This window comes from Macrotis lagotis, chromosome 1 (assembly GCF_037893015.1).
Source record: "Macrotis lagotis isolate mMagLag1 chromosome 1, bilby.v1.9.chrom.fasta, whole genome shotgun sequence".
NCBI lineage: Eukaryota > Metazoa > Chordata > Mammalia > Peramelemorphia > Peramelidae > Macrotis > Macrotis lagotis.
The window spans coordinates 52,629,817-52,651,701 of NC_133658.1; the positions used below are offsets into that span (position 1 = coordinate 52,629,817).

At 46.1% G+C, this 21,885-nt stretch overlaps 2 protein-coding genes across 7 annotated transcripts in view; one reads left to right on the forward strand and one right to left on the reverse strand.

Moving 5' to 3' along the window:
- PIEZO1 (piezo type mechanosensitive ion channel component 1 (Er blood group)) overlaps positions 1 to 17,051 on the forward strand; it is a 179,981-nt gene extending 162,930 nt beyond the window's left edge. Inside the window, exons 44-50 of one of the 2 annotated variants that reach the window (XM_074201216.1) lie at positions 2,228 to 2,416; positions 3,344 to 3,436; positions 3,543 to 3,715; positions 3,804 to 3,926; positions 4,015 to 4,094; positions 4,320 to 4,500; positions 4,686 to 17,051. In XM_074201216.1, coding sequence (XP_074057317.1) covers positions 2,228 to 2,416; positions 3,344 to 3,436; positions 3,543 to 3,715; positions 3,804 to 3,926; positions 4,015 to 4,094; positions 4,320 to 4,500; positions 4,686 to 4,935 — 1,089 coding nt within the window. In that variant the 3' untranslated portion in view covers positions 4,936 to 17,051. The remainder of the gene's footprint in view (positions 1 to 2,227; positions 2,417 to 3,343; positions 3,437 to 3,542; positions 3,716 to 3,803; positions 3,927 to 4,014; positions 4,095 to 4,319; positions 4,501 to 4,685) is intronic. The other variant, XM_074201207.1, reaches the window with a different exon arrangement.
- CTU2 (cytosolic thiouridylase subunit 2) lies at positions 5,435 to 21,723 on the reverse strand. 5 transcript variants are annotated; one of them, XM_074201244.1, is made up of 15 exons: positions 21,653 to 21,723; positions 18,832 to 18,906; positions 14,028 to 14,106; positions 13,471 to 13,530; positions 11,938 to 11,998; positions 10,796 to 10,905; positions 10,127 to 10,467; positions 9,882 to 10,017; positions 8,168 to 8,299; positions 7,584 to 7,699; positions 7,260 to 7,363; positions 6,923 to 7,082; positions 6,717 to 6,783; positions 6,490 to 6,548; positions 5,435 to 6,037 (listed from the first exon to the last, which is right to left on the reverse strand). In XM_074201244.1, the coding sequence occupies exons 2-15, from the start codon at positions 18,888 to 18,890 to the stop codon at positions 5,956 to 5,958; spliced, it is 1,566 nt and encodes a 521-aa protein (XP_074057345.1). In that variant the 5' UTR covers positions 18,891 to 18,906; positions 21,653 to 21,723; the 3' UTR covers positions 5,435 to 5,955. The 5 variants fall into 5 exon arrangements, with proteins under 5 accessions (XP_074057345.1, XP_074057332.1, XP_074057349.1 ...); XM_074201231.1 differs by having other exon boundaries at positions 21,591 to 21,708; XM_074201248.1 differs by lacking the exon at positions 21,653 to 21,723 and adding an exon at positions 20,186 to 21,358.
- Positions 21,724 to 21,885: the final 162 nt, after the last annotated feature.

The window sequence follows — 21,885 nt, forward strand, 5'->3', positions numbered from 1 at the left end:
TAGGGCAATAATAGAGAAGGCAGGAAGGAGGGTTGGGGAGAAAGATGAGTCCAATGTTGACTTTTGTGGTATTTAAGACAGGCCATAGGACATCCACTTCAAGATGCCCAATAGGCAGGTGAAAATGTGAGTCAAGAGGTTAGAGCTACAGAAACAGATATGAGAATCATCAGCATAAAGATGATAAATGAATCCACGAAAGTTAAGGGATCACCAAGGAACACTGTATATAGGGAGAAGAAGAGAGGAGATGGGGAGAGGAGGGTTGGGGGGGAGAGGGAAAAAAACTAAAAAATGAACAGCAGAGAACAATAGAAAACAATAAGGAAGCAAATAAAAGCTGAGCAGCTTTGAAAACAATTGTGTAGTATTTATTATATGTTTTCTTGAATTGGAAATATACTGTTTTGTATTCAGTCCTACCTTATAGTCTTCTGTGTACATGGCAGCTTTTCCTTTTTGAGTTTAAGCTTAAAATTTTTAAATGTCCAAAATACTAATGATCGATCTTACTGGACTTGCTCATTTCATCAGAGCAACAGTCAGGGACAATTTTAGGGTATTTGCGATGGAGAATACTATCTGTATCCAAAGAAAGAATTGTGGAGTTTGAACAAAGATCAAAGGCTTTTAATTTAAAAAAAAAAGTTATTATGTAATTTTACTATCTCTTATATTTTACTTTTTCCTTAAGGATATGATTTCTCTCTCATCATTCAATTTGTATCAATGTATAGCATGGAACCAATGTAAAGACTGGCAAATTGCCTTCTGTGGGGGGGCGGGGGAGAGGGAAGCAAGATTAGTGAAAAAATTGTAAAGTTCAAAAAACAATTTTAAAATGTACAGAGATAAAATAAAATTGCATGAGAGGACGAGAGAGAATGAGGTAGAATGGGATTGCTTGTACAAAGAGGAGTTTGCTTTTGCAAGGAGATGGCCCACCTCATCACATGAGAATAGGATAAAGGCAGAGTGGCAGGTCATCTCATATCAGGTAGATGTGAAATGAGGAGAGAAGAGGGAGCTCCTGGCTAGCCCTCAGTTTTTTCATTTATATAATGCAAGGTTTAACTGAGAAGGTGGGAGGAAGGGAATGCATGGCTAGCTTGAGGATGGATGAAAAGATTTGGAAAACCTACTGTAGGGAGTAGAACAGTGAGTCAATTAGGGAGGTGTAGGATTGCCTTGCTGCAGTTGTATTATGTAACTTCAGCTTGTAATGGATTCAATCAACATGGTTTCAGGATTTTCTCTAGCTTTGTTTAGTAGCAAGTGAGTAGGAGTGAAGGCAGGAACTGGTGGGAGTAATTCCAAGCCAAGGCTTGGCAGGGCAAGACTGGTAATAGTTAAGGAGGCACGGGATTCAGTGCAGATAAACCAGTCCCCCTAAGAGACCAAGACAGAGAATGAAGAGAGGGTAGCCAGGGCAGGGATGATGGCCCGGTTAAGAACGAAAGGGTCAATGAAGCATAGGTTTGGTGTTGTAATGCAGAAGGAGAAGTGAAATAACCACAGATCAGATAAAGGAACTATCAGAGTTCCCAAAGATGGAAGAGGATGTGGTGAGATAAAGGGTATGTCATCTTTGTCTTTAGCTGAGTTGGGGGTGGGGGATAAGTCATTGGAAATGAGTAAATTGAGTAACTTAAAGATACTTGAGGGAAGTCTCCTGTATGAAAGCAGATGATAAAGACAGTGAGCAAGGCACTAAACTCATAGAAGTCATTAGACAATGGCAACCATCTTTTTGACTGAATGTTAAGATATGGATTGAGTATATGATTGTAAATATACATCATCATTTGGGGAGCAGTGATGGAAGGGAGGGTAGTAGAAAAATGTGGAACTCAAAAGCCTGCAAAAGGAGGTATGTTGAAAACTATCTTTGCATTTAATTGGGGACTTTTTTAAAGATACAGACTGGCATTTCTATAGTGCCATTATGTGGCAGCCACTATGGCCCAAGGAGAGGGTAATTGATACTTGTTCTGTAGACTTCAGTTTGACCAAAGCAGACCTTGAGGGCCAAGGTAAAGAGGCTGGACTATCCATTGGGTAGACTGGTGAGTCATTCAAGGTTAATTTTTAGCAAGGCAATGACACCATCAAATCACAAGGAATGTTATTTGTTATCTCTTTCTTAGCCTTGGCCTCTGTCCTATGTAATATGTGGTTTCTCCATGTCCAGAATATTCACGTGTCCCACTTCTCCATCTTAATCTAGAAATATCCACAGCCCAAAGGACAAAAGAAAAAGAAGATTGTCAAGTATGGTATGGGGGGACTCATCATTCTCTTCCTCATCGCCATCATCTGGTTCCCACTGCTTTTTATGTCACTGGTGCGCTCTGTGGTTGGGGTGGTCAACCACCCCATCGATGTCACTGTCACCCTCAAGCTTGGGGGCTATGAGGTAAGAAATCTGGGGAACTTCCCACAGATCAGGGAACCAGACCCTTCAGTCTGCAGAACAGAACATATTATACCCCAAGTGCAGCCACACTTCCCAGGCCTGGCCATGTCTCTGGCAACTGCCCACATGAAGACAAAGGAAAAACATGATCAGAGATGAACCAAAGTTGCCTCAGACTTGATGGTCTGGGACAGGGCAGTGTAAGGAGAAGTACCTTTGCGGGGGGTGAAGAAACCTTTGCTTACAGTTTCATGATGTTGGGCCTGTCACTCCTCCTGGCTGAGCCTCAATACCCTCATCTATAAATTAAGAGGTTGGACAATAATCTGAGCCCTTCCCCTAGAAACCTGCTGTTCCTATGCTCTACTCGATACTGTGAGATTAGATGATTTCCTCTCGGGAACTCAATGACCCCATTTGCCAAATTGGGAGCAGAGTGTCACTATACAGTCTATACCATATAGAGGACAGGATTGTTGCCAACTCTGGTGAATACTTGTGTTCATTCGTTCTCACATGCAGAAATATTTTAAGCACCCACTATATCCAGAACACCGGTGCTGGGGAAGTGCAAAGACGGTCAGAAACACTCCGTACCCTCGTGAAGTTTCCAATCTAATTCACTTATTACATGCTAGTAGTGCCCTGAAGGACTGGAGATTTTTTTTTTAACTAAATAAACAAACATTTCATGGAGGTAGCTTGGCTAAGTGCAGTACATGGATCTGGAGCCAGAGAACCTCTCCTCCAAATCCTGGCGGCGTGGTTGCATCAAGAAGGAATACTTGTACCTTAGGGAGATTATAAGACTCAACCTTTCGTGCCCTCTCCAGGTTGTCCCCAAAGTTTGAGCTTTAACCATAACAAGACTAATAGCACCCTGTCAGGGAAATTTCTATGAGACTGAATCCCTTCCCTCCTCCCTAGCCCTTATTTACCATGAGTGCCCAGCAGCAGTCCATTGTGCCCTTCACACCGGACACCTACGAGAAGTTGAACAGGAAATTTGACCCTTTTCCGGTAAGCTGTCCTGCCCTTGGAGAGGTGTGGGTAAGGGTGGCAAGATGGGGGTGAAGGCCCCAGAGTTGGGCAGCTGACCTTGTACTCCCCTCCTCCTTCAATGCAGCTGGCCATGCAGTTCATTAGCCAGTATAGCTATGAGGACATTGTCACAGCACAAATTGAGGGCAGCTCTGGGGCCTTGTGGCGCATCAGCCCCCCAAGCAGGGAACAGATGAAAAAGGAGCTCTATAACGGCACTTCTGACATCACCCTTCGGTTCACCTGGAACTTTCAGAGGTCTGGAGGCCCTGGGGGGAGGGGAGGACCCATGGGGGTAATGGGTGGCATGCCCTACCATAGCACTCACTCTCCTCCATATTTTCAGGGACCTGGCCAAGGGGGGCACTGTGGAATACAGCAATGACAAACACACGATGGACCTCAGCCCCAACAGCACCGAGCGGAGGCAGCTAGCCAGCCTCTTGGAGGGAACCACAAGTCAAGCTGTGTAAGTGGCGTCACCTGTACCCCCACCCCAGGGAGGGCAGAGGGCATCCGAGCAGCCCCATCCCAACTGTATCGATTCTATGTTGCAGGGTCATTCCTAACCTCTTCCCCAAATACATCCGTGCTCCCAATGGTCCTGAGGCAAACCCAGTTAAGCAGCTCCAACCAGGTGAGTGCAGCAACAATGGGGGGGTGAGGGTGGGGAAGAAGGGGGCCAGGGTAGTTTCCCTTCTTGTGACTGGCCAAGTGTCTGCACAGGACACCCCAAGATGCAGGTACCTCTAAGTCATTGCCTAGAGAAAAGCCCATCTCTGTGTCTTCCGATGGTGCGGGTGGGGAAGGGGTGCCCAGGGATCTGGATAAAGCCTCCCAGACTTCTGCATCTATTCCCCAGAGGAAGAAAAAGACTACTTGGGAGTGAACCTGTCCCTGCAACGAAATAAGGTGGGAGACAGCTCCCTCGAGTGGTGGGTGATCACTCTCCAGGACTGTCAGCCAGACTGCAACATCCTGCCCATGGTCATCTTCAGCGACAAGGTCAGCCCCCCAAGCCTGGGCTTCCTGGCTGGCTACGGGTGAGTGATGCTGTGGTGGCGTCTGAGGGAATGTGTGGGGAGGGAGAGGTGGGCAAGGTGGGTGCATCCCCAGATTCCAGACTCCCCTCTCCCTCCCTAAAAGCCTGAGAGCAAGGCCTCTTCAACGTGGTCATCCACCTGCAGCCTTCCTGTCAGGCCTTGACTGAGCATTTCCCCTTTGGCAGAATCATGGGGCTGTACGTCTCCATAGTCCTGGTGATTGGCAAGTTCGTGCGGGGTTTCTTCAGTGAGATCTCGCACTCCATCATGTTTGAGGAGCTGCCTTGTGTCGATCGCATCCTCAAGCTCTGCCAGGACATCTTCTTGGTGCGGGAGACCCAGGAGTTGGAGCTGGAGGAAGAACTGTACGCCAAGCTCATCTTCCTCTACCGCTCCCCGGAGACCATGATCAAATGGACCCGGGAGAAAGACTAGGCGCTGCATGTGTCTTCTCCCCAGAAGAAGAGGCTGTGCCTGAGGGGCCCGGCTGGGAAGTGGGCCTGGGCCTCCTCCCATCCTGCCTCCAGAGGGCTCCCACAGTGCACAGGCTGCATGGCTGCCCCCATCTGGGAGGCTCAGAGAACAGGGCATACCCAGGGCCCTGGAGATGGGAGCTGCTGCTAGCCTGCCCCCTTCCCAGCCACAGGAGCACACAGCAGGTGCTAACGCTGCCTGGCTGCAAGGCTGTTACCTGCAGCTGATAAAGCACTACCCATTCAGTGGCCTCCAGGGGCAAGCAGTCAGCCCTGGTCTACCACCGTTGGAACCAAAGGCCTGCCAGCCTCGCCCTGGTGTTCCAGGCTGCCCATGACAAGCCTTGGCTTCCCTGGTCAGGGGGCTCTTCCGGCCCCCAGGTGTCCTGGACTCTGGCATCTGACCTGAAGAGCCAGCCAGCCAAGGGGGTAGGCCCTGGGTCTCCCCAGTTGTACTGTAGAGTTTTCTAATTAAAAATGATTTATTTATACAGATGGAACGATTAAACGGCGAGTTGTGGTCTCACCTCTCCTAGCTTGTCTCCACTCTCTTATCTCAGGTGCACATCTTGCCACCACCACCTGACTAGTAGAAATGACCAGTTTTTATTGGAAAAAAAAAGAAACAGCATCTTCAAGGAGCTGCAGGAGATGATGGGCATGTTTGAGGGGAGATACCAGTGGTCCCTGGCTCTGCTTCAGAGAAGCAGGACCAACACTCAGGAGACAAGAAGGAAAAAGCCATTGTAAGAAGCCAAGGGCAGCCCAGAACAGTGGAAGGCCCCCTAGGATAATGCATGTGGCCTCCCTCATGGGGAGGTGGAGGCAAACCTCAGAAAGGGTGAGAAGTCCTGGGATGACCAGGGGCAGCTGGAGGCCTCGGGTCCCACTACTCTCCCCAAGTTCCAAAGTGGATTCCTGAACACTAACCCCTTCCTACAGGTCCTGGTGGGGAAGGGGGCTGAGAATGTCCATTCAGATCTCAGTCCTGGTAGACCTCAGCTCTATCTTCCTCTTCATTCTCCTCAAACAAGAATTCTTGGATCTCCTGCTTTACCCAGGCCCTGAGGAAAAACCATGAACATTAGGGACCGTTCCTTTCAGGATCTAACCAACTTGTGCCCTGCTTCCCAGCTTTTGAGAGGAACTAGGACTCACAGGTCCTTAAAGATAATAGTCTCATTTCCTGACACCAATCTAGCCCAAGCTTGTAGGCTAAAGCCAGGCAGTGCCCCCTAACAGATGTGGGTCATGGTGCCTAGCCTGGGTCCTGTGCCAAACTGGAGCCCCCTGCAGCCCCAAGACTGGCCCTATCCTGAAAAAGTGACACCTGAAGAACAGAAAATGAAATCCAAAGTTCTCGAGGTTCTCTTCTTTATTCCAAGGCACAGAATTACCATTAACTGTACTGGGAAGCTGCAAATATATGGGGCCCAGCCCTCCCCAGCCTCCAAAACTGTCTAGGAAGGGCAGCTCCCACCCCTTACCCTGAAGGTCCATGCTATAGTGTTCTCACCTCTGGTTCCTGCGCTGGGCCTCCATCAGGATATAGGGGGGTAGGGGTTCCAGGAGGGGCTGCAAGGAAGGTTCCCCCCCACCAACCAAAGATTAGCAGCAGCAGGACCATTTCTTGGCCCTTGGGGGAGCCAGACCTCCCTCTTCTCCCACTCCAAGGTCCACCCCCATTCTCCTTTGGGTCCCTCCCTCCACCACTGGGCCAGAGACTAGCACCTGCTTACTCACCACGTCTTTCATGTTCACACGGCAGCTGTAGCATAGCTGCTCAATGAAGCTGGCTCTGGGCTCCTCCCTAGAGGATGGAGGAAAAATGTCAGCACCATCACCTGGTTTATCCACAACCCTGGGGAAGAGCAGGCACAAGTGGGAAAGGAAGCTCCCCAATGATCATGACCCATGGCCACAATTGGCTGCCAGGGGTGAGCTCTCACCTCTCAGATGATGGCTGAGGGTCTCGACAACAGCCCCACTGTAGTTGAGTTCCTTTGGCACAGCAGGGCCTCCCAGGAGCCTCTGGGGGCAATGCAGGGGAAGGTGAAGGTTTCTGAGACAGATGCTCCGAAGTCTGGGCCCCAAATGCAGTGGCACTGTCTGCAAAGCACAGGCTGAGATTCTCTGGGGGTATGACTGGGTCCCGAGGACAGCCCAGGAGAAGGTCAACTCAAACTCAGATTCAAGGTCACCGACTTCAGGGAGAACACACTCCTCATCCCATCAGGTGAGGCCCCAGCCGAAGGCAAGAAGGGGAAGGAGGGAAAGGGCACCAACCTGCATTGTCAATGTCCAGAGCACATGCACAGAGGAGGCAGCAAGTAGATGTAGGGCCAGTTGCAGCTCCACCCCGGGGAGCCTTCACCAGCTTCTCCCCAGTCCTAGGAGCACAGGAGGAGAGGCTGGTCAGGCCCACTGTGCCCAGGGCTCCCCAGCTGGAGAGGTGATGCCTCTCAGGAGGACAGAGACTGAGCCAAGAGTAGGGGAGAGGGTCTTGGGGTCAGGTTCTTTCAAGGTGGAACAGTCTCCTCCCACAGGGCTCTATGCCCCAGCCCACCCCCACGGCAGCCAACTCTATGCCCCCAGAGCTCCATGTCAGACCTGTACACGGTGCTGATGGTGGAAGGGAACTGGGTCTGTAATCTGAGGATGAAGCTCTCCATCAGCCGGTGGATACTTGCCTTGTCTGGGGCCTGAGGAGGCAAGTACAAGCAGGGCTGGAGAGGCAAGCACAAGAGGGACCGAGGAGGCTCCTATACCTTCTTCCCCAACTCCTGGTAAGCCCCCCATGGGGTCTCCTCCATCATTCCAGGCAATCTGGAAGGGTCTTTGGGAAGATGGAAATTTTTCAGCACTCACAGAACTTCTTTGACATGAAGAAGCCAGAGAGGATGCAAAGCTTCACATGGGCACACTTGTGGGTATGTGGGGGGGTGGGGGTGGACGTACAGACATACACATACATTCACAAGCATCTAGGACCTTCCCATATGTAAGTACGACTATCAGGACAGAGGCTCCTCTCTTGGATACTGAAAAGACCCAGGAGAGGGAAAGGCTCTTGGAGGCCCCTGGGCCAAGCCCCATCTCATACACAGGCTGACATTGAGGTCCCAGGAGTGCCGACCCAGCCCACCTCCATCATGACAAAGCCACACCAGTCAGCCATCTGAACCATCCCTTACCTTGGTGTCAATGGCTGGGGTGAAGACAGAGGGGACTCCAAACATCTTGTTGTAAAAGGCAATCTCTTTCAAGGTGTAGTCTCGCATAGGGCGAAGCATGACCACATCCCCATGCCGGTCATCTGAGAAGCCCTACAAGGCCAAGGGACAGCCAAAGTATGTGTACTGGCATGGACTCATGGAAGCACAGACCTCTTACAATGAGGGGTGGTGGAGAAATCCAAGTTGTGAGTGGGGCTGACCCTCATGAGACCAATGGGAAAATGCCAACACACTAGAGCCGCGAGCTCAAGGTCCTGAAGGTTTTGGGATCACTGTCATTTTTATAGGTTGGCCCTAGCTGGGGCACATCCCCAGAGGATGGCCCCCTTTTCTCTGTTCACCTCTGGCTTGCTCCAGGTTTTGGGGCAGTGGGTAAGCTCCAAACCCTGGAGACCCCAAGCTGTCAGGAAGCTGAGGGCACTTGGCAGCCCAGACTGGCTGTGGCACTTCTGCTCACTCATCCTCAAGGGTTATCCTAAATTTGGTCTGTGAAACCAATGGTCAAACTTCTGGTCTTGGAAAATCCTCACTGTGCTTTTCAAACATATCAGAAAAAAATGTCTTCTATGGGACTAGCAGTCTTCCCAGGGGATCCCACTGAGAGGAGGAGGAATAATGAAAGTCAGGCAGTCATTTAAAGGAGAGCCTTGGGAAAACTACTGCAGCAATCTAGGATCCAATTAATAATCACAGGCAACATTCAGGCCCGGGTTAAAAGCTTCACAATAATGATCTCAATGGATCCTCACAACAACCCTGGGAGAGTGATAATTATCTCCCTTTTACAGATGAGGAAACTGAGGTGGACAATTACTGATCACTGTTGTAAGGTTGGTCTTTTCAACCTTAACTGACTCTGGAGCAGGGGATCTTAACTTGGGGTGTATGAATTTATTTTTAAAAATATCTTGCTAATTGTATTTCAACGTTTTCTCTGTAATCCTCTAAATTTTATGTCCTTAAAAACCTTCTCTGTCCCTACCAAATTGGAGAATTCTGACTCACAGTGGTTTCTGAGGTTCATGAGTTTTCCAGCTGTTTCTGGACCCCCCCCAGAAGACCCTGCTGGGGACATGTCCAGTGATCTGGGATAAACGGTGCCCTCCAGCAGGGGGAAAACAATGTATTCCAGCAAATCAAGGAAAGGTTCCTCAGCCACAGGCTGAGCAGGGGCTCTGGATCCTTCTTCCTAGAAGCTCTCCCATTGAGCTCTGATTTTACTGAACTCCCTAGAGCTAGTGACCTCACTGTCACAGCCTGAAGGGAAAGCAGCCAAGGGAGAATGTGCATCATTTCATTTAGCAGGTGGTTTCAAACTTTTTGGATTATGGGTCACTTTGGTGGGGCAAAAGACCCCCAACAACTCATCCCATTGACCAGAATAAAAAGGGAGGGAGACAAAGGGAGGTGAGGTTGAGAGGAAAGGCTTTCTGACCTGTTCTACTCTTGCCTGGTGAAGCTGGGACATTTCTAAGACACTTCAGGTGGGGAAGATAGGGAAGGACAGGATGTCATTTCACCCAGAGGACCCTGGGAATGGGGAAGCCTAGAGAACCCATCCCCTCCTGCAGAAACTCTGCTGGCATCTCAGACCAGACCACACCACAGGAATAAAGATGTTCAAATCCTACAAATATCCCCTGAAACATGCCCACCCTTTGCCAGTGCTTACTGTGTCCCAGGCAAGAAAAGCTCCTCTCCCCAGGGCCAAATTCGTCATGAGTTTGATGGCCAGGCGGGTACAACTGTCTCCCAGCATCACTTTGGAATAGCCTTGAACTCGAGCTACATGTAGGATCAGGTGGGCCCTACAAAATAAAAGAGTAGTTCAGGAGGACCCAGGCATGGTGAGCAACTGATGACACCTCTGCCCTGGAAAACAAGAGAAGGTAGCTCTGAAAATCGAACTGGGCTCACCGAAGGGTTTGCAGAAGCTCCTCTTTGGCTGTCAGCGTCTTCACTGAGCTAAAGAGATTCATCAAAGCTGTGGTTTGTGCTGGTCTGGGGAGGCTGTCAGCAGCAGCCTCCTCCTGTCCCACAGGGTCCCGGGTGCTAAGCTGTCTCAGCTTTTCCTGGATCTGTTCGTCACTCAGGACAATTTCTTTGCTGCCTTCCTCTGGAACTCTCTGTTGCTGCTGTTGCTGCTGCTGCTGCTGCTGCTGTTGGATAAAGCCATCCACAGCTTCCTTGTAGGTATTCTCAGACCCTCTGGGGCCCTGGGAAACTGGTTGTAAGACTGACACAGGTATGTTAAAAACCTGCAGAGATATTGGGAACAAGAGGTCGCGGTAAAGAGTCTTGATTTGACAAACTTGGCCATGTGAAAGTGGGCAGTGAGTTATGGTGCTCCCTACCCCAGCCTGTCAGCCTGCAGTGAACAACTCTAGAGCTCAGAAGATACCTCAAATTTTAAATGGTTTCACTAAGGGTCACAAGTCAATACCATTTTGCAATTGGTCAGCCAGCTCCTGGTGGGCATGGGGAAAATCCCACTGGCTATTATCAACTATCCCATAGATAAGGACAACATTTTGGGCCAGACCCAAAGTCCCTCCAGGTTCAGTGGCCACAAGGGTGACTTTCTACCTCTTCTAATGAGACAATGTGATATGGAAAACCAACTGCCTGCAGGATCAACTTCATTTCTGCCAATGTCTTTGTCCTCTGTTCTGGGCTCTGCCCACAGACTGCTCCCTCTAGGAAAAAAAGAAAGAGTCACAGCCTTCTGGTTAGAGAAGCAAGAAGAGGAGCTCACAGTAAGGATCAACTCTCACCCACCCCTTTTCAAAGTAAAGCATGTGAATCAGAGGGTTCCACTCTAGAATCAAAAAGGACTGAAGAGACATGGGTAGTCACATTTCTATCACAGCTGAGCAAAAAAATACAAGAAAAAGACTCTAGGGTTAAAATGTTTCAAGCTGAATTGGACAAAGGATCTGACCTAATGTTGATAAATTTAGCAAAGACTGGAGTTTATAAGGGCAAGAGTCTGTAACTACACATCTAAAAACATTCTTCAGAAAGCCCCAGATCCCAGTGAAACCTATGGATTCTGCCATCTTTCATACAACTAAAGAGATTAGGGGCAGCTAGGTGGTGCAGTGGATAGAGCACCGGCCTTGGAGTACCTGAGTTCAAATCCAACCTCAGACATTTAATAATTACCTAGCTGTGTGGCCTTGGGCAAGCCACTTAACCCCATTGCCTTGCAAAATCTATAAAACAAACAAACAAAAAAAAGACTAAAGAGATTACCCCTGGACAATTACTAAGAAGCCAGACTTCTCAAAAATAGAATCAAAAGTTCTATTAATGGAAATTCTATAGGAAAACAAACAGGACCTTTGTTCTTTGTTTTTCAGGCATCAACAAGTCATATATAGCTAATCCACAGAAATAACTAACCATATTCCCTCATATATACACTCCATTTCCTACACTTCCTTCCTAAAGAAGATGGGGCAAAGATCACTATACTGGTTTTACTAATGATGAATTAGAGACAAAAGGGTGAAGAGATTGGTCCAAAGTAAGAGGGCTGGCCACATCACTTAAAGTTTAAGCCGACCAACATTCAATAATGCCTTTATCTAAACAAATTAATTCTCTAGGATTTTCCTGGAAAAACAAAACATCCAAGCTATCATTGGCAGTTTCTCCCTGAGACATACACATTAGGGTTCAGCAACAGGAGAGGTCCCAGGTGCCTGGGGTTTCACATAACATACCATCAATGTAGATAATGCCTGGCAAAAATCGTAGCCTCTTAGCAGACTCTCGGCTCAAACCCTAGAAAATAACACAAGATATTTTACTAAGGTATCTTTCAGTGAACTTAAATACACTGCCCTTCTTGGAACAAAAAAGTTGTGTTTTCTCCAAAGACAGACAACTGGGTCACTACTTGTTCTTCTGGTTTCAATGTCTGCCATAAAGACAAAAAACGTGGGATGAACGCCAACTCAGGCAACTCTTTCAAAGTCAGCCTCACCTTCCACATGCTTGATCACTGACACTTCCTTTCTATTATTCTAACAAAGCTTGAGCAGCTAGCTGGTGCAGTGGGTAGATACTGGCCTCAGAGTCAGTGCTGGAAACCAGCCACTTACTAGATGTGTAAGTGACTCAGGCAAGTCACTTAACCTTCAAATCCAGGGCCATCTCTGGTCATTCTGATCCATATCTGGCCATTGGATCCAGATGGCTCTGGAGGAGAAAGTGAAGCTGTTGACTTAGCACAGCACCCCCCCCCCACCTCAACTCAAATCCAATTCATGTGCTTGTCATGGCATCACTTCCCTTGATGTCATGGCCTTCTCGGAGAACGAAGGACAGACGTCGTCATTGTCATCATCATCATCACCATCACCTGTCTAAGAAAGCTCCCTTGTACTCTGTATCAAGCTACCTGAGCACCACAACCTACCCCCTCCCCCCTCAACCTAAGCAGTAATTTGGACTTCATAAAATGTAGCCCAAGAGATATGTCCAAAGGTTCAGCTCCTGTCCATGACTCCACTCTGTCATTTATAGTTTCTACCAAGTGAAACTTTAAAATCATTTTTCTATGTCCATCACTGTGATAGCCACCTCTGTAAAGCCCAAGACAAGAGAGGATGATCATAGGAAGAAAGACCTAGGACTGACTGACCTCAGAATCTCTAACTTAGGAATGTATGCTAATGAGAATATATAATAGATTAACCTAAATATGATTCCCCTTTAGAGATCGCTAATAAGAAAATAATTTTGATAAAAAAATCAATAAAATAATCAAATTAAAACTGTATTTACTCTAAAAAAATCAAATGGCTGACGAGAATGTGGGAGTCCACTGCTGTGGTCAGAATTTGTTTCAATCAAGGGATCAAGGCTGGGGGAGCTCCCAGACCTTTGTTCAAGCTTAGTAAATTTTCAAATTGAGGTGGGAAAAAAAAAATCTAGTGGTATCTGATAGCAAATTCCAAGTTTGGAGGGGGGATGGGGGAGCGGGCAAGAAACCTTTGAGCTATGGGATCTAGGACAAGTCAATTAACCTTTCAGGGGCTTAAGTAACTCTCAGTGACAGAAAGTGTTTGGATCTGGGTCAGAGGAAGGAACTCTGCAATCACTTATTGACATAAATCAGAGAGAACCAGACACCAGATCACATCAACATAACCTTCTGTAAAATATGGGAGGACAAAGATTCCTTCCAAGTCTCCTCAATTTCACCCTCAGAGGAAAGTGGCAAGGTTGAGAAATTAAAACAGTGAAAATACCTCTTGGACTTGCCAGATCATTGAACTGGATGACGGACCACCAGACCATGCAAGAAGGACCTGAAAAAGCAATGTAGAAACATCAGATTTTAAGTATTGACTTACCCATCTGCTGTCTATTTCCATCCATGTGAAATCCTAGCCATTGAGATTAACTAGGAAGCTGAGCTCCTTCCCATCAAAAATCAGAGCAAAGAGCATGAATAAAAGATTAAAGGACAGATACTCAGTTCCATTTAGCCTAGAAACTGGAATAGGTGATCTTCTTTGTATACCTGAAAAATCTCCTTTCTCCTCAACACATAAAATTATCAAATAAATGACAGAAATGTTTTACAGCAGTAGTGTCAAGAATAGAACCAATAGCTATCTTATAGGGTATTGCTAGATATTAGTCACATTTCAGGGAGTAGAACTGAATAGATTACCAACCTAAGCAATACCCAAATTCCTTACATCAGGTGCCAGAGTTTTTTCACAGACACTCCTTCCCTTCCCCTTTCACATCTAAGATACTAATGAGTTGGTGTATTCCCACCCACATACATGCAACATACCTTTTCTCCTGGGAAGATGAGTCGATTCTTTCCTAGCATTGCTCGAAACTTATGAATATAATATGCCTTGAAACAGTCTCTAGAAAACAAAATATTAATGGATGCCATATACACTTAAACAAACTTGTTTACTATAGTGCACCAGTCTGATGTTGAACCAGCCACACACCATCCAGAATTTCTTGATGGGCTTCTTCAGTCTAGACTATTCATTTCACAAAGCTCCATCTCCCAAAGTCGGATAGTGCTACTTTCTTTTTTTTTTGCAAGGCAAATGGGGTTAAGTGGCTTGCCCAAGGCCACACAGCTAGGCAATTATTAAGTTTCTGAGACTGAATTTGAACCCAGGTACTCCTGACTCCAGGGCCAGTGCTCTTATCCACTGCACCACCTAGCCGCCCTGACAGTGCTACTTTCAAAAAGCTTTAAGTCTAAGGGACTGAGGTAGTGAAAAGTGGATGTACCCAGAGCAGAGGTTTCTTAGAAATGGTGAACGGCTAGGCTCTCCCTAGGCTTGAATCCCCTGAGACTGCACACCAGCCATCACCTACATAAGACAACTTTCACTCTTCAGGAGTGGCCACCTAACTATGATCTAAGATTTGAATTGGATTGGCTCATCCCTCAGCTCCCCTGGCTTCCTTCCCCAGAAAGCTTCTCCTAATTTCCTTTAATTGTTGATTATTTCTATTTATCTGGTCTAGAGCATGTTTGCACATGATTATCTGTTCTGGACTACAAGCACCTCCAGGTCAGGAGCTGTCTTTTACCTTTCTTTGTAGCCCCAGAGTTTAACCCATGAACCTTTGACAGATGTTTATTGACTGATGAATCAAAATCCCACTTTTCCAACAGGAAAAACCCCCCACAAAGTATTCCAGAGAGTCTTTAGGAAGAAATTCCATTGGGGTAGGGGGTGTAGTCTATGCTCCTAGCACTATTATTGGGTTGATTCAATTTAAACATTTAAGATTATCCTCTTGAGAACAGAGAACCCTGATTGTTTCAGAGATAGGTCTTTCCTTTCCTTCACCACAGATTCAAATGAACATATGTAAGACAAAGGATAAGTGCTCAAAGATATAGACAATGAGTTTTCAAGAGAACTATAGCAATTATATGAAAGATTGTTCCAAATCACTAACAATAAAACAACAATGGATTTTACTTCACCACAAACAACAAACTGGCAAAATGATAAAAGATGGATGGAAATAGTGAATGTTGGAGAGGCTGTGGGAAGTCAAGCTCATAAATACACTACTGGAGAGGTTATGAATTGGTCTAACCATTCTGGGGTTTGGTTTTTTTTTTTTTTTTATATTTTTCAAGGCAATGGGGTTAAGTGGCTTGCCCAAGGCCACACGGCTAGGTAATTATTAAGTGTCTGAAGCTGAATTTGAACCCAGGTACTCCTGACTCCAAGGCCAGTACTCTATCTACTACACCACCTAGCCACCCCTGGTTTAACCATTCTGGACAGCTATTTGCTACCCAAAAAGTCTAAAATGGTCATTCTGACTCAGAGATTCTCCTGCAAGGAGGTGAGAAAATTTAATAAATATTTCAAACCTATATTCCAGGTAAAAATTCTGGTTTCTTTTTGGAATGTTAACTTCCCATATGTTAAATTACAGTTTCAGGAAGACAAATGATTAGAAAAGTCAGAAAAGTTGTCATACTTTAATCCAGTAAGAGATCACAATACATCCTCATTTAAACTAGATAGCATTGTACAAGGATAATAATCTTTGAGGAGCAATCATGCAACTTAATAGGACTCCAAGGAGGTTAATGTTTTCCTTATCATTGTTTATGTATAAATATCCAGGTCTCCCTAGGCTCTGAGGGGACATTATAATAATGGCTTCCACCTATAGGTTTCTGGGTAAAATAATAAACTAATTTATATTTGTTATTTTTATTTCAATCCTAAATTTTTAAAGTTTACAAAAGTCAAAGGAGAAAAGTTCCATGGTATCAAAATATTTATAGCAGTAAATTTTGTAGTTGTAAAGAACTAAAATTCAAAATTTTAGTCCTGCTTAGGGCTAAACTGTAAAATGTAATGGAATATAACTGATAATTGCACAAAGAAACATTAAATACAAAGAGTTCAGAGACACATAAGCAGTGTGATATGAAATAAGCAGAATGATGTGAAAAGATAGAGAGTGAGGCAAAAAGATCCAGAGAGAGGGCAACTGTAAATCTGACACAAATAAGCTGATAAAAAGTACCTCTCCCCCTCCTACTGAAAAAAACTTTCAGACAAGCTTGATATACTAGTTAGTTTTGCTGAATTGCTTTTTTCTCTTTCTCTGATAATCTTTGAAAGGAAGGATGGCTCTCTGGGTGTTAGAATGTGGTGGGGAAAGCAAAGTCATCAATACAAAATTAAAAAAAAAAGAAACACTGAATATGTTCTAAAATAGTCCTCTCTCTCTCAAGCTAGGCTAATAGGTAGGAAATTGTCAAATTTTACTGGTAGGAAACTATCCGGTTGCCTTCTTGAAGTCACATGAGCTCCAGGTCTTGCCATCTTGGTATAGATTATGTAGGCTCTACTTCCAAGACCCTAATCTCATTAAGCCTTAACCATTACCTGTATATTGGGGATAACCATCTTTGTGGCCACCTAGCTCCAAGCCTTGTATGGAAAGCACCATAAAAATCTAAGGGAGTATTTTCTCAGAAACTCTGATGAGTGACCCCATCAATTCAGGAGGTGCCTCCAACAAAGCAGATCCTCTGGAACTCCAGTTCACAGACAAGGGGGACACCAAAAATGCAAAAGTCCTTCCTCCCCATTTCAGGCCATCATTGGGATACTAGTGGAGGGCCCTGTCTGTCCTACATCTTGCCACATGACCATACCATTCTTCACATTTTTTTGCTCCAAGAGTAAAGGACTTTCCTTGGGAAGGAAGAATTTCCAATAGCTCTTCCTTAGTCTTCCTTATCAATTCCTTGCTGCAGTCTTCCCAAATCCACCATGAATTAATCCATTAACCTCTGAGGATATTTATTTTAGTTTTTCCAAGTCATTGGTGCTTCACACACTGGCCCTAGAGCAGACATGGAATAAATGCTTGCTGACTAATTAAATACCGTATGACACTACCAGTAAAATGTTAGAATTGAAAAGATGGGTCTTTGTTTTTCATGGGAATCTTGAGAGTTAGTAAAAGACATTTGCATATATTATTGATTAATTCTCTAAATTGACTTAAATTCATCACCAATTTCAGATAATTTAATTAATCTCTTTGCTCCATTTAATGATTAATTATTCCTTGGTCTCTAAAGTCCCTAAATGTTCTAAAATTCTATAAGTTTTAAGAAATTTAGTGAAGGAATAAATTTTATTATCCAGATTGACTATATATCTGTAATACAGCTGGAAAGCAGAAAGCAGGATTACTTTTTTTAAAATTATACCAATCTACTTACTTAGTTCCACTAATCTTTTTTATGGGTATGTTCTAGCAAGCAAAGAGCACGATTTCAGAATCCCAGCTTCAAAATCCTGACTCATCAGAGAGAATTCCAGACCTAAAAATAATTTCTAATGCCCATGTATAACCTCAAGAACATGCCTTTCACTGCAACAACTCCTCTGCCATTGGGGCGGTCTTCAAAAACTTGGCATAGCCCTACCAGAATGGGCCCAGCTGGGCACTCCTCTGAGAGTGTCCACCCACAGATCATTGACCAGTTCCAAGACTTCTTTCTGGTCCAGGATTTCTCAGAAAACAGGATGACAAATTTTCCACAAAAGTTTACCTCTCAAAGCCACAGAGAGTGGATTATTCCTTGATTAAGTATCCATTCATTCATTCTGCAGAATAGTTTTTGTCAGTGAGTAATACTGCTGGTCTACCTCAGATAATTCCACCTGCTACTGACTGGCTGGTAACAACCTTCTCAGATGTAACATAACACTTTGTCCTCCAACTTTCTGATGCACTTATTTTTAAAGGTCAGGACCCCTCCTCATTTTTGGAGGAAGTCTCTACTTGTTAAACCACACTCAAAGTATATATCACAGGTTCTGTTTCTCTTACAATCCTTTTTTCAATTGTCCATTATATCTTGATATGCTCCTGTTTTTTGATGATTTCATTCACAATAAAAAAAGATTATGTGTTGGGAGGCTCCTTCCCATCTTCCCAGCTCAATATTTTTGTGCTTCCTTCAACAAAAGAACCTAATCCTTTTCCCAGTTCTTTGTATCTTGATATTTCATGATAGCAATTCCCTTAACTGCTGGAGGCCTCAGTTTTCTCATCTGCTATATTAGTAGGAGAACCTAGAGGTTCTCTTAAGATTCCTCTAAAATTGCTCCTAGGACCTAGCACAGAGCTCTTTAGATGCTATTGAAATATCTGTTGAATAAAAATGATAAATGATCAGGACACACTCACTCCTCAAAAGATAGAACCATCAAAGCTTTCGTTGAGGACAGAACTCTAGGAAACAGCACCAACTCTTAAGTAATTGATCCTAATCAAAAATACTTCCCTTTTAAAACCATCAAGCAAGACTTCCTCCTGTCCCTCTTCCTGTCACTTGCTTTGTTTTCATTTTCACAGGGCAATTATAAAGCCAAAAAAAAAATCCATTAATGCTCCTACCATTACAGCTAAATACTGAGCAGGAAAACCAGCAGTGGTTGGAAAACAGGTATTAAAAACTGTTGTCTTAGAAGTCAGCTTGGCAAACACAAAAACAAACTCCAGCAACAAAAATACTCTCCAACTCTTAGCCGTCTTCTCCCCGTGGCCAGCTGCCATATACTCACTTGCAGAAAGCATCTCCAGCTCGGATGATTAAGACTGGCAACCTCTCCTTGCACTTCATGCATTTCTGCTCACAGCTTAAACAAAGAAAAGGAAAATATAAGAGAGAAGATGGCCTGGCTACAGTGTCAAAAGTAAATATAGAGCAGCATCAGATCAAGACAAACCACTTTCTCTATTAAAAAAAAATATATAGGAGCAGTTAGGTGGCACAGTGGATAGAGCACTGGCCCTGGACTCAAGGACCTGAGTTCAATTCCAGACTCCGTCACTTAATAATTGTCTAGCTATGTGACCTTGGCAAGTCACTTAACCCCCATTGCCTTAAATAAAAAAATTAAAAATAAAAAACAAACATAAAATATTAAGTCAGTGAAGATGCAGTGACATTCAAACTAACCAATCCTGGGTTCACAGAGTCCTCAAGAGTGGCTTGGAGTTGAGAGGGCATCATCCTGCAGGCCAAGACACCTGGGCTTCATCCAAGCTTAGACTATTACAGAGTCAAGGGGTGGAAGTGGGAAAAACTAGCCCCACCAACTTCACAAAGTGGCAGCAAAGTGAACAGGAAATGAGGGGGTTAGAGGGAAGAAGACTGTGTGTTCAGAGGCTCTTTCCCATCTTCCTAGCTCACTATTTTTGCTCTTCCTTCAAGAGAACCTAAGATAACTGGGCTTGGGGAGTCAGTCCCCAACTAATTAGCTGTGTGACCCTGGCTAGGCTACAATCTCTTTGAACCAATTTCCTCATCTCTAAAATGGAATATAAAATAGGAATCAAGAGAATATACATAGTGACTACAGCAAGAATGTGGGGGGAAAAAAATCACTCAAGAAGTTAAACTGATATTTAAAAGGTCAATGAAGGTCTCAGCTCAGTCATAGACAAAGAGTTGCCTACCTGGTCCATAGTCACTAAATTAGACATTTTTGCCCAACTTTTTTTTCAGTCACAAAAGAAAATTCAAGCTGTGTTAGGGGAATTTAAATAACAATAAAAAGACAGAAGTCATTAACAAAATGTAATAAAAATAGGGATGCTAACAGCTACCTACCTTATAAAATATGTGGTAGAACATGAGATAAAGTCTATAAAGGCCCATGGCATATAAAAGTGTACTATTACTTCTTATCTTAATTAATCCAAGGGTTAGTGTGACTGACACAATTAAGAAAAGGTTCAAGGAGTCAGGCTACTGAGTCATTCTCCATTTGTTTGTCCAGAGTACCAGATAACTGTTTCTTGAATTATAGAAACCCAGAAAACTGGTGCCTCCTAGGACATGAAACAAAGAAAATTTTCCATCCCAAAGAAAGGTCCCAAAGAAAATATTCATGGAGGGCCTAAGTGGCTCACCAGTTTGTCCCCAAAGATTGCTCTCCAGGCACAGTCCTGGGTCTCGTTTGGAGGAGGCAGGCAGCGCTTGTGTTCAATGACTCACTGGGAATTTGGGGATTCAAGGAGAGAAGGGATCTTACAGAGGGTCTTCTAGTCCATCACTCTCATTTTACAGAAGGACACAGGCCCCAAAAGATCCTTATCGATTCAATTATTTATTAAGCAATGTCACAGAATAACTTTGGATTTGGAGTCAGAGGACCTGGCTCTGCACCCCGCTATCTGTGTGAATTTGGGCAAATCCCTTCCTTTCTGTAAGTCTCGGAGATCCTGAATCAGACTCAAAGGGATCCACTTTAACTAGTCCTCTTGGAGGGCCTGATGAAGCCCATGGGTCCTTTGTGTGAATGATGTTTGTTAAGCACATACAATAAAATATTCCAAGAACTATCAAAAGATTTTAAACAAGTTCACAGATCCTCTAAAATCTGCCCACCAGACCCCAGGTTAAGAATCCCTGGCCTAGATGGTATAAAATCTTTTTCTAAGATTTCTAAAAGGGTAAAGAATCTTAAAACAGGATGATTCCAAGTCAAAGGCTCTTTCTGCTTGACTGACACCTGTAGGATTAGTTAGAGGAATCTCATATTCACTTCCACTTATACAGTGCTTTTTATTAGGTCTAAATCTCAATAACCAGCCTCCCGGCCACAGAGAGCAAAGGCTTCTCCCCGGAGCCCAGCCCTCACCCTGTTACTAGGCTGGCACCTCCCACTCTTCATCCCACCATAACTATGGGCAAGGGATCTCATCAGCATTCACCTGCCAATGCTGGCCCCCTCTCTCTGCCTCACCCCTAGTTCTGTGCGGGACTCAGCTCCAGCCCCCCCCCCGGCCCTCTCAAGTCTGTGCCAACTAGGAGACCCTCAGCATCATTCGGGCTGGTGCTGCCAAGGCCACTGCAGATGTGACTCGGAATCCGATCGATCTGAGGGGTTCTGAGGGGTTAATTCATTGGCCATTGGACTAGCCAGGGCCCGTGAGTGGCGTCACGGGCATCGCAAGGTCCTTGGCAGAACGGAGGCCCCCGGCCCGGCCCGGCGCATCGCCCCTTCTGGGGCTTCGGCCTCCTCTCCCCGGGCCTTCTCAAGGGCTGGGCATCGCCGGCGATTTAGGACATGGGACGGGCAGGGACCATCCGTGCCCGGGGCTCGCCCTGCCCTCGCGGCCCGGTGTCCCCCGGGGCCTCGGCGGGTCATCGGGGCTTCACGTAGAGGGGCCGGGGGGCGCGGCCCGGTCCCGCCCCGCCGGGCTCCCCACTCCGTCCCCGAGGGCGGCCCGGCCCGGGGGTCCTCGAAGGGGCGGGGCCGGCCGCAGCCCCGCCCCCGTGCCCCCCGCCCCGCTTCCGCCCCCCACGTCTCACCCGCGCCAGGGCAGCTTCGGCCGCAGCTCGGCCGGCCCGGGCCCCCCGTAGTCCTCGCCCACCTGGCACATGGCTCCGCGGGGCGGCGGCGGCGCGGCGGCGGCGGCGGGGGCGGGGCTCCCGGACGGGGGCGGCGCGCGCCGATGACGCCACGGGTGGGCGCCGCGACGTCGCCGAGGCCGGCCCCCGGCGCGGGCCGATGACGCGCCTCCGCGGCGCCGCGCGATGACCCAGGACGCGCGGGGCGGGGCGGAGCGGGACTCAAGACCCGGACCGGGACCCGGACGGAGCCCGC